The sequence below is a fragment of the Styela clava genome, chromosome 15 (assembly GCF_964204865.1).
Source record: "Styela clava chromosome 15, kaStyClav1.hap1.2, whole genome shotgun sequence".
NCBI classification, from domain to species: Eukaryota; Metazoa; Chordata; class Ascidiacea; order Stolidobranchia; family Styelidae; genus Styela; species Styela clava.
Window position 1 is genome coordinate 10,567,716 of NC_135264.1, and position 12,648 is coordinate 10,580,363.

The 12,648-nt window shown below is 34.9% G+C and overlaps 1 protein-coding gene across 1 annotated transcript; it reads right to left on the reverse strand.

Moving 5' to 3' along the window:
* Positions 1-168: 168 nt before the first annotated feature.
* On the reverse strand, positions 169-12,032 carry LOC120334457 (TAF5-like RNA polymerase II p300/CBP-associated factor-associated factor 65 kDa subunit 5L). The gene is made up of 13 exons (XM_039401969.2): positions 11,708-12,032; positions 10,819-10,972; positions 9,681-9,865; positions 9,146-9,287; positions 5,637-5,731; positions 5,131-5,354; positions 4,655-4,725; positions 2,856-3,194; positions 2,175-2,256; positions 1,761-1,980; positions 1,424-1,531; positions 1,210-1,351; positions 169-617 (listed from the first exon to the last, which is right to left on the reverse strand). The coding sequence occupies exons 1-13, from the start codon at positions 11,825-11,827 to the stop codon at positions 496-498; spliced, it is 2,004 nt and encodes a 667-aa protein (XP_039257903.2). The 5' UTR covers positions 11,828-12,032; the 3' UTR covers positions 169-495.
* Between the last annotated feature and the right edge of the window lie 616 nt (positions 12,033-12,648).

Consider the following 12,648-nt stretch of genomic DNA (forward strand, 5'->3'; position numbering starts at 1 on the left):
TTTTTCCGAACCCCACAAGAATAAGAAAAATTCCGGCATATTCCCACAAAATAAAATGCTTTTTGTATGTTTAAATTGTGTAATCTTCAAACATGAAAATATGAAATAAAGGAAACTTTGAACAAATGATAAGTTAACAGCCAGATATTTATTTTGCATGGAAATCGGACTCAAAAAAAAAAAAAAACTTGGTGAAACAAGTTGTCAGCAAAGCAAGAAAATAGGAGTTACCTTTCTATAAATTTTGCTACTTATTTGAACTACTTGGCAACTCAGTTATGAAATTAAATCATTCTTGAAAGGCTATTTATGAAAAATGTCTTGCTTCGTAACCAATTACATATAATAAGACTAGGCAGTAGGCACTCATCATGATTTTTGGTTTAGATTCAATTTTTCCAATATCCAATTCTTAATTATAAATTATTTTGTATTCGAACCCTAAGTTGGCGATAGATAAATAAATAAATACAAATAAATCTTTTCTAGCCTGGGTCACCTATCAGCTAGAATGCAATGTAATAAATTAGTTGATTGAAATTTAACATTATGAATAGCTCTGGCAGACATTTGCCATTTACCTATGAAGTCGGTGTTGAGATTTGGATCATTAGTATCTGAGAAAAAAATTGAAGCCAGAATAAGAAAAACATGAGTACAATGCACAAATGTACGGATTGACCAAATAACTAAACAGAGCAGCCATAAACCAAAATCTTCTTTATACTTTGAATCAAAATTATGAATCAAAGCTCCCTCTAATAGCAATCCACCAGTACCAATAATGCCTTAGCATTGGTTCTATTTAAAAAAATCTGCAGACTAGTATGACGCAATCAAGTAAAATTTAATTTTCCAACCAGTAAAAATCATCAAGATCGTTCACAAAGAAAAAAAATCACGAAGGGAAGGCTGAGGCAGCTAGGAACCAAAGTTGGTTACAACCGAATATCAACTAAGATGGCGCATTATGCAAAAAAGTGGTAAAGTTTTGGGTAAAAAATTGAGCTCAATAGTACTATAAGAATAAAGTAATAGCCTTCCAGCGACGTATGCCATTTTTCGGTACCGAATTTGAAATTGATCAGTCATTAATTAAGGACAGGAAAGTTTTTTTTCACAAGGGATCGACAATTTTGTGAAACGATTCACTCATTAGAGGAAATAAGCTAATTAGAAATAACCAATTTAATAAGCAATTACAACAACCTGTATTATTCCTTGTAGATGGTGTCTGAGCAGTCCGCGTATTCCAAACACGTAAACAAGAATCTGAACCGCCAGATGCCAGCAATGAGCCATCAGGACTGAAATCAAGAGAGTAAACTGATCCTTCATGTCCCCTCATTTCCTGGAGCAAAATTTGAAGTTTTCAGTATGTACACAACAACAAAAAACATTGAAGTTCTACAGAATACTTTACTTTAATTAAGGCACCAGAAGCAATGTCCCACATCCTTATTCTTCCATCTTCTCCAGATGAGGCTAACAATTTACCATTAGGTGAAAAAGCAAGACACGAGACAGAGGCCTGAAATATTTATAATGTGAATACAGTCAGATTTAAAAAAAAATTGTGCCCGATGTCATATGAAGTTGTATACCAGATGTCATATAATAGTGTTCCTGTGAGTTGTAAAAAAGCAAAATTTTTACTAAAATATCGGGCTTCAAAGGATTCATAAAAAATAACCCCAACCACAAATTAGAAAGATGATAAAAAGTACCACTTTGTGGCCTGTTGATAAGTAAATACTGACCCAATGTCCCAGTAGCAGACGTACTGTCTTCCCGCTTGCCAAGTCCCACAGTCTTATTGTTTTGTCAGCGGTTGCAATATATGAAATATTATCATGAAAAGCTATGCTTTCTATGTCGCCATGGTGACCCGCAAATGTTCGCAGTGGATATGTCCTCTCAGTTGTCCAAAGTCTGGCAGTTTTATCAAAGGAACCAGTGGCGAAGTAGACACTGTAATTACTGTGACAAAAAAAAAGAAAAACATATTATAATATAACTATCATTCATACGCTAAGGTTGCACAAGTAAACGGCACGAGGGACAATTGCACCCATATACAAATTGCACACAATCGCACATTGATATTTGCACACACAATATTCCATATATTTTTTTTGTAGCATGTTTGATCTATTCAAAAATGATCCACTTACCTCATGGCTATGCACCACACAGGATGGATATGCCCTCGATATATTGCTTTATTTTTTTGTGTTGATAAATCCCACAACCTCACTGAAAAAAAAATGAACTACATGACATTAGATTTGAACAATGCTGAATAAACAAGAACAATGTTGTACATTGCTCGAGCGAATAGAATAATTTACAATTATTTTCTTATGGCCAAGCTCCTGAGTATCCAAATAGAAAAAAGCACTGGTAGGAGAGTCGCGAGTGCCACTAAAATGCAAAAAATTTATATAGGATTGTGATTGAGCTTCATAGTAAATAACATTTGGCACAAAACATTTTAAGTCGAAACTAGTAAAGAAAGAGCTAGATTGAAATGAACTCCACGAAATGAAATTTCTCAGATAGAAATTTAATCAAAGAAAATTATATTTACAAACAAAAGCCCCTGCAATGTACGTATGGGAACTAGCAGCTAGTTAATCGTGTGAGATAACCTTTGGGGGGAAAAAACCAACAGAATGTTTTGACTAACAAAGTCTGTTATATTATAGATAACCAATTCTACGTTAATTCAGAAAAGAGATGGATAGCTTGACTGCCTAGTGCCTATTTTAATTTGGATATTCTAATCATTCATTTCATAATTATTATTTCAATTCTTTATAATGACCAAACACAAAAATGAAACATGTCCATACCTGTTGTATCTTCGGAACATGTCAAAAGATATTTGTCATCATGAGAAAAACAAGATCCCATAACACTGTCTGAATGCGCACGTAAGCATTTCATAGAGTTTGTATTATCAAATGTATTTATTCCCTCTAGTTTGGTTTTCACAGTATCAAAGAAATCACATCCTAAATGTATCTTTGAAACGTCGGGGGATAATCGTCCTTGGGGGGAATTAACAGTATTAGTATTCTGAGTTGTTTTTGAGGTTGTATCGTTGAAGGCACTGTTAGATTGTGTAAAGGCATCAGTTGAATTGGAACTTGAAGCTAACTTCCATAATCGTACAGCAGAATCTTCGTGTCCTGTGAAAATTCGAACCAACAAATTTTTTGGATGAATGGAGTAGAATGTATATACCTAATGCTCATTTTTCTCTTTCTTCGTATCAGTGGATACGCGAAAACCGACGTTGAGAGTAGTTTAGCAGGAATTGAAGTGGTTATATAGAGCAGGGCTACTCAACTGGCGGACCGCGGTCCGAATCCGGACCTTTCGAGTATTGGAATTGGACCGCATCTAATTATTTATTTTGGATCATTAGCCCCAATTTTTGAATTTTCTATTATAAAATGACTTTCATAGTTTTGAATATATACGAAAAGAACTATAACACCATAATGAACAATTTTTATTTGCTACTAATCATTAGTCGATCGAGGAAGTGCTCGTTTAACCCTTTCTGTGCGGTGGCCGGTGGGCACGTATACGTACCAACGACAAAAGTCGCTAGATTGCGGCGGGTACGTTGATGTACTCCACTGTTTTATTTAGCAATCGGTCGCAAAATGTTGGTCTAGTTTTTTCGGGTTTTAGTTTATTGATAAGAAGTCTTCTTCGAGATTAACATAAGTGACGGTAAATCTCGCTTTCGTTTACGATGGGAATTTTATTTGCGGCGGAACGAGGGAGTGTTTTTGAAATTTATGCAAATTTCTGTGTTTTTTGGGTGGTAATAGAAGACATATTATCCCTTCCATCTACCAAAGTATTTTGAGTTGGATCACGAAATTGCTACAGCAATATTATGCTATTGTTTGCCAACCACGAAGCGGTAACAGTAAAGGATGTAGCGAATATTTCTATTTTTTATCACGGTTTGAAGTTTCATCTCCCAAGAAAAAAAACGCCTCTTTTCTATCCGGTTTGTGACTCAGACCACCATTTTTTTTTTTAATCTCCAATTGCAAGCTCTTTAAATAAGCTTTCCAACGAGCCGTCAGTGGGCAGCAGAGGATCATTAGTTTTTCGTTAGTCGATCGATTAGTTGTGGGGGTACAAATGCATAAAATCGGCATAACAAATAGGATTATTTAATTAAAAATATAAAATCGCATGGAAAGGGTTAAGGATGCCGAAATATCATTTCTGGAAAGACCGGACCCAAATAATTTTGAAGTTTTGTTTGCGGACTTTCGATAAAAATAGTTGAGTAGCCCTGATATAGAGTGCTTTCATGGTCAACATTCAACATGCACAAATTTTTTTTATTTTGTAACGTTTTGTCTGACCAAAGCATGGCCAAAGGGGATCAAGCCAGTTAACATGAAGTTGTATTAGAAATATAAATATGGTAGATGTGATGGTTTTCAACAACGTTGAAATCACAAGCAAGAGATGATTTGTCTAACAATCAACTTGTATCTATCTACCTTCTATCCCATGGTATAACCATTATATAAATTTTGCTGAACCAGGGTAATTTAAAACCATTTGAAAAATTGGGAGAAAAATTTTAGTAAAAACTTTTTAGGACACGACTTACCCGTACTCATGAAGTTATATCCATTTGAAATAGTTGCATGGGTAAGACCATAAGATTCTGTGGCACGTAACCTGCAAATAAGATAAGTTTATGTTGAATGCTAATGATAATAATTAAAATGTTTCAAATTTGGAAGGATGGTAATACTTGATACCTTTAATTTAATAGTAAAGTTATATAATTTGTTGTTCAAATATAAGCATACTTTATCATAGGAAGTTTCAGAGAAACTCTGCTAAATTCAGCAAGAGAAACTTTGGTGTCTATGCTGCACACTTTCAACAATATTTTGCTAAAATGCTTAGCCAACTTGATGCTTTTTAAATTGATTATAATCATTAAAAGTCTGAAATCCAAGATCTAATAACTTTTGACGACTCTGATAAGTCTGAAAATGGCTTCAACTCCAATATCAACGAAAACATACCAAATATTACATTACTGTCTGCTACTCTTATCAGTAATACAATACCTACCTATGCACACATATATTCCCGATAGATGGTTTGCTATCATTAACAGCCTGAATTGAAGAACGTAGCGTTTTCAAGTCGACTTCAGGTATAAATGGTTGAGCTGGATCAACTGGTGCAGCGACAGGGGTTGGGGGGGACATGATTGAGGGGGCAGATAATGTTATAGTTTCTTGTTTTGAAGATGTGACAACTTCAGTGCCGCCGTTAATAGGTTTCTTCGATTGCTGAAAAATAAAAGTGTATTCTGATTGAATGAAAAAAAATGATCATTTCATTTAGTTAATCAGGACTGTAGAGTGCAGGAGAATTTACAATCAACTCAGACTTCAAGTTGAAAAAAATTTTGATCATGACTACAGGCTAATAAAAATTAAGCCAAATAGATTTCAGTCTTTGGCGTCAATGTGAGCTCTTGTTTTATACTTTCCCTTGCTCATGAAATGTAATGTAACTTAGAGTTGATCCGACCTTAATTTATTATACTGTTTAACCAACTAATGACTAACTTCAATAGACATTCTTTTTCTTTTGACAGCTTTAGAATTTTCCTGCCTCCTTGAAACTTTTTCATTCCTACTAAACAGATCGAACAGTGTAGTACCTAGAATGAATATAAATCCACAATTAGTTCTGAATAACACCACATTCTCTTAATATGCTTATATAAAAGTCAAAATTATATACAACAATACCTCGATAGTTAAACAACTCTACCCAAAAAATTCAAAAATGTTGTGGCACTCAGCACCCGAGCTGAGCGCATGGCTGAGTGAGATGACAGCACCCGCACTTCGCATCTGGGCTGCCTCTCGACCATTCAACAAATATCAGTTCATGTCAGAACGTTAGCAGTATAATACATTGGAAATTTTTATGATTTGGGAGTTTTTTCTCGCTGTTGATCATGGCTCCAAGTAAAAATAGCGAAAACGGGAAAGGACAAAAAAATAAATTATTGCGAAACTTGTTGTTCGAGTGTCTGACCTCACCTTACAGTATGGCAAAACGAAATGATAAAAGAGCTAATGCTTATTATATTTGTTGTTTAGATACACATTTCATTAAAATTTTGGGCCTTTTAGAATAGGCAAGAACGTTTTAAAATATTTACCATTGTTTCTTATGGTTAAAAAAGTTTTGATACTTGACCCTTTCCGTGCGGTGGGCACGTATACGTACCAACGACAAAAGTCACTAGATTGCGGCGGGTACGTTGATGTATGTATGTACGTTGATGTTCATTGATGTAATCGGTCGCAAACTGTTGGTCTAGTTTTTCTGGGTTTTAGTTTATTGATAAGAAGTCTTCTTCGAGATTAACATAAGCGACGGTAAACCTCGCTTTTGTTTACGATAGGAATTTAATTTGCGGCGGAACGAGGGAGTGTTTTTGAAATTTATGCAAATTTCAGTGTTTTTTGGGTGGTAATAGAAGACATATTATCCCTTCCATCTACCAAAGTATTTTGAGTTAGATCACGAAAATGCTACAGCAATATTATGCTATCGTTTGCCAACCACGAAGCGGTAACAGTAAAGGATTTAGCGAATATTTCTATTTTTATCACGGTTTGAAGTTTCAACTCCCAAGAAAAAAAAATGTCTTTTTTCTATCCGGTTTGTGACTCAGACCACCACTTTTATTAAAAAAAAAATTTTTTTTAATCGCCAATTGCAAGCTCTTTAAATAAGCTTTCCAACGAGCTGTCAGAGGATCATTAGTTTTTCGTTAGTCGATCGATTAGTTGTGGGGTACAAACAGTGGCGCAACCAGCGGGGGGGAGGGGGGGTACGGGGGTCGTGTCCCCCCGTTTGACATTCGTTTTTTTTTTATTATTGTTCTATGTTCAAACAACGTCGTTCTACGGTCATAACAAACCGGTGGAAACTATTTTTTTTCCAGTGCTTTATCACCTCGACGTAATTTAACACCGTCCGAGTTCAATCATACTTTTTGCTGTTAGTTACGTAATAATCGCTATCCCCGCGTATATGTTTGTATTCGAAAATGAGATATGTTACCTCAAAAAAGTAGAAATCGCGCGCTGTCGATGCGAATTGAAAGCGACAATAGCATAATGCTATCACTCTCTCTCTTGTGACGGATACTCTCGTGCTTCATCATCTTGACGCAATGTAACGCCGCCCGTCTTCATGTTATAATAATGCAGTAGAAACTCTGAAAATCTGGATACGAAAATTAATTTTGGAAAAATATTGCTTCGATTAACCTAAGATTTTCTACATATGAAAGGCCGAAAACCGAAAACGCCGTACACATCCTACCGCCCCCGTTTTTTATCGCAATCGAAAGCAGTCATGTGTGGCACGGCAATAACTAACAGTCGTCGTGAAAGGTTTTCAATAAACTTCGACTTGAAGTGCTTATGAGACGTCAAGGACATTTTTGGTTGAAAATTTTTTACATTTGTTATCGTATATTTCAATTTAGTCAAGATATGTTGTGTGCCTCGGCAATAAACTTAAAAGCAAATCCTGCCCTTCTTAATTGTTTTCATCCTCAGTTTCAATAGTTATCGAACTTAACGGAAAATTTTTTAATTTCTTGCAATCTATAAAATAGCTTCTAAATGTTATTTGGTTTCTATCGGAGATTTTATCGTTATCCCGACGTCGTAGACTCGTAGATAACAATATCGTTCATTTTAGGTTGGAGGTATTGGTTTATAATCAAAAAATAACATGAAAAATTTAAATCAACGCCGACTCAAAAAGTTTTCCAAACGGAAATTTGGGAATCGGGTTTAGCTAATTTGATTATGATGACGATGGTAAACAAAAGTACACAAACATACCATACCGTTCTTAGTTTTTAGTCGTTATTTCTCTGTCCTTTCTTCTTTCTATGTGCATATTAAGACCATAAAACGTGTTTTATTTTTGAGCTCTGCGCTGATTTGAATATTTCATGTCGGCTGTTATGTATTTTTGTTTGTAAATGAATACCGCTAACTTAAACTGAACGATGTTGTCATCAACGCCGGATGCCGACGAAATCCGCGATAGGTATTATTAAATAATATTTAAGAGCTATTTTATACGCGCTAAATTACAAGAAATGAAAAAATTTCCTGTTATGTTCGGTCACTATCGAAACTGAGGATGAAATCAACTAATTAAGACACAATTTGCCGAGGACGCCTAAACCATCTCGACTAAGTTAAAATACACGATAAGAAAATATTTTCAATCACAAAGTCCTCGAAGTCTTATAAGTTCTTCAAGTCGGCGTTTATCGAAATTCTTTCATGTCAGCTGTAATATATTGCCGAACCACACATGGACGACGACGCTAGGATATGTGTGCCATATTCGGGATTAAATATAAACACAAAAAAACAGTATTTGAAGTTTGCGATATTTGAATTTAAATTCGATTTGGACATCCCTGCATTAAATTAGTCAGTTTTTAGTTGTGTTTCCAAATATTAGTTAGTAGTGAATCATTATTTTAATTGTCATTATGCCTTCCGGTGAGCTTCAGTTTAGTTTAGAATTTTTCTGGGGTTAGGGTCGGGAAAAGGTCTATTCGCAAGAAGTGCATTTTGTTTTTAGTCTTGACGAATTCACCCAACGAGCAAGACGCGGCGCCGTTAATGAACGAGGGCAAGGTAAGCGAAAGGCTGGGATTTAATCAATGGCGTTTCCCTTTTAACCACGAGCAATTTATCGTGTTTCAGCAGGGCGACACCTAGTGGCGTTGCGACTTAAGTCGTGGTTGCACTGTGTAAATTCCGGTCGGACCCCCCCGTTGAAAATGGCCTGGTTGCGCCACTGGGTACAATTGCATAAAATCGGCGTAGCAAATACGATTATTTAATAAAAAATAAAAATTGCATGGAAAGGGTTAAACAAACCGGTAGTCGAACAGCAATTCCGAACGAATTGTGTTCGACTGCAGATGTATCACTATATTTCATCATTATAGGTAATCGTCTCAAGAATTTAAAGTGAAAAGTCAAAGTATATAATGAACAATTGTTGATCACCTTACCTTCTGTTATATTAATTACTATATGGAGATTGATAACTTTCAATAACAATAAAGAAGATTCTGAATGTAGAAATCTTAGTAACGATCCATGATTCTTATACGACATATCTACGACAAATTTCTTTTTCCGATATTCAAGAATCTGAAGTAAAAATGTAAATAATTTTAGAATAAAGTAAAGGCTTTTCAATTGAAAAAGCAATGATTATAATAAAAGGGAATAATATATCTGTCCATATAGACAAATCACAAGAAAATCAATGCTGTTACAATTATATTATTTTTCAAAAACATTCAGAGATATGTAAACGTCTGAGGCATTATCATCATTACATTACCAACTATGTTGGCATTGTGGGAGCTCCATACGACTGAGTGACTGCCTTTACGGGACCTTGTTGAGAAGGAAAGCATGATAACACTGTATGAAAAAATCATAGAAAACTTGAATACTGATAAATTCTAATTTATGCTGTTAAATATTTACATTACACCAAGTAAAATGTCAGAAATGAAAAAATTTTACTTCACTTACTTCATCATTGTTTTCTATGTCTGTTGGTTGAATAATTTGTGCTAATTTATTCAAAGTTGGAGACAGACTTTTACACATTTTAACCATTCGTTGTTTGAAGTTTTTATAAAAATTTCCTGCATCAGCTTTTCTACCAGCTGATACAAGATCGAGATACAGATGACAAAAAATTGGATAGACAATATCTGAAATGTGGAGACAGCATTTAATGATAGCAATGCATCACTTTTAACCCCAAAGTAATTCTCGCATAAAACATGTGATTCAAGATTAGACATAATTAATAAATATCTTCACTCTTGATACAGCATCGTTGGATTAGCCCATAAGAAATATTGAGCAAAATTTTTAGGAAAAATTATCCCCTTTCAACTCAACTCAGCCTAATGTATTATAAACAATTTGGTGCTCCCGAAGTATGCGAACCAAGATGGCGGACATCGGAACGTAACATGGGTAACAGGTCAGGCTTAGGCGATAATTTTTTTCCAATTTTCCTTATTTTAGTCCTATTATCAGTTCGAAGACTAGCCAAGAGCCTCCCGTAGTATTTATACCTAAAATTATGGCCTAACCCTAACCTAGTACACATATTACATTCCGATGTCCGCCATCTTGGTTCGCATACTTCGGGAGCCCCAACAATTTAGTATATATTTGTTCGAAATTGATAATCAAATTTTCACCCCAAAAACAGAACCCAGGTTACTTGAAGCATATTCTAGACAAGGGGTGTGCAACCTGCGGTCCGCAGGCCAAATTCGGCCCACAAGGAAAAAGTGTGCGACCTTATGCCTATGACGTTTCAATGCCCTAACAGTGTGCCTGAAATCTTAAATAGAGATGCGGCCTGCAGTTTCGCCAGTGATTTGTATCTGGCCCGCCTGTATTAAAGGTTGCACACACCCGTTCCAATCACTAGAAAAAACATAACTGATGTGCAAAGCAACTGAAACTTTTGGGTACTATCATACTGTCAGAATTTCAAGTGTTAAATTAGTTTTCTATATTTTTGACGAAGAAGTAAAAAATTCATAGATTCTGTTTTTGAGTCACTGTTTACCTGCCTTATTTATAAGATTATTCCTTTCATAAAAATTATTTTCTTTACATGATGAAGGAGAAAATGAATTCTTACTCGTAATTTCATTATTTTTCTGGCGTTTGGCCTCTTTCACATGATTTAGAAATTCGTCAAATGATTGAAAATATTCATCAATACTATACACAGTGAGAGCAGCAGTATTTGAAGTTGAAAGATCGTTCTCCTCAGAATTTCGTGTTGTCATATCCTGGAAACATGAAGTAGGGTGAATAAGGTATCTTGTGGGACATAATTTGAATACATTCTAAAATATTGAAATTCATTAACTTTATAATTAAAATGCAAGAAATTAGGAACTAGGCTTTAATAATATTCGGCAATATGATAGTAAAAAAAATGGCGTGTATGATATGAAAATTAAACTTTAAAGTTTTCTTGCTTCTGAGTAAGGATAATGATTGATGAACATTTCAGCATTTGGTAGTCCAGTAGTCATTTTTGCATTTACGCTTATGAATTGTAGCTTATTATTTGTGTATCAAGGCGACAAATTGTACATTGAACAGTATTATAAAAGTCATTAAACGATGCAAACAATTTTCCACACGACTAACCATTCTGTAATTTTAACACACACTTTTAATTGAATAGTACCTATACTCCCATACTCAATGGTGAGAATGTGTGAGCTTATGAACGATAATTCAACATTTTTATCAATACTATAACGATATTCGAAAGTCATGATATTCAAATCATTCCTAAATGCACTATCAGTTCAGCAGTTTGCATAACTGCATAGCCTATACAGATAAAAGAGTCAGCAAGTCGATCTCACTCACGAACGTACCAGATTAGGTACTGATGAAATGCCTGAATGTGTCTAACATTACCATTAAACATGATTTTTTTTAAATAAAAAACAACACTATTAACTGCATTATAAAATTGAAAACCGAAAAACGAAGCATTACAACCCCACCCTCAATGTTTCTTCGAATTTGAACTCCAATTTGTAACTTGCTTCTGAATCAGTGAAATTCCTCTTTTTCAGATACGAAAGTACAAGTGCTTGCATCTGCTCCGTGCGAGCACGTTTCATCTTAATTCAGTGGTTCCAGTGTCCACCTATTCCTGTTCTTTTATTGCATATTCCTTGCGATCTGCCAGTGCGCAAAAGGCTCAGCTCAGCGGTCTTAGCCAAAGTGACTTTTTAGCCAATCAAGCCCATACAAAATCCCCGCGCGGGGGCGAAGAGGTGGCATCCGGTATCTTATACAGAAACTCCTTATTCCTGTATACGTTATTATAAATTTGTAAATAGTCGATAAATAAAAAATATTCACATATAATCGTAAAGAAGTATTAAAAGAGTATCTTGGATGACTAAACGTGAAATACTGTAGTCTTTTAACTATAAAAAAAAATATAATTTTGACTCCAAGCAACATATTTTTTTGTAAATTTTTTTATAAGATGTGTTGCACTATTTTTACACTTTGTGCATAATTCCTGTTCGTAAGTGTCACATTTAACGAGTGTTTTGAGACTGGATTTGTCTTTCATAAGCGTCGATGACTAATTTCGTCATCTTTTTAAACGTTACTTGGTGCTATGATGTGGGTTTTTTTGACATCAGAAATGATTGCCACAAAACGTTGTTGACTACATCTAAAACTAAAGTGCTTTTCACGAGAACAAAGAACGAAACGCCGAATATATCGGAATATAAAAATATGTATATGCTGCACAATATAAGCATCATAACCCTATAACCCAGCAACGTGGATGCCCACGCCTAAATTGGGATAACATGTTCGGCAGAAGAATACGACAAAATATCAGCATGCAGTGAATTTGTTTTTGTTTCATAAATGCGAATAAATAAACGAAATGAAGCCTGCGTATACGTTACCAGATACC

Bases quoted from the DNA above. Each gene is read 5' to 3' on its own strand.
- LOC120334457 (XM_039401969.2), bottom strand. From the start codon at position 11,827: ATGAAACGTGCTCGCACGGAGCAGATGCAAGCACTTGTACTTTCGTAT. The intron at 5,732-9,145 runs GTAAGGTGATCA...TATTCATTCTAG, and splicing joins AGTAATTAATATAACAGAAG to GTACTACACTGTTCGATCTG. The intron at 1,981-2,174 runs GTAAGTGGATCA...TTTTTGTCACAG, and splicing joins GTGTGGTGCATAGCCATGAG to TAATTACAGTGTCTACTTCG.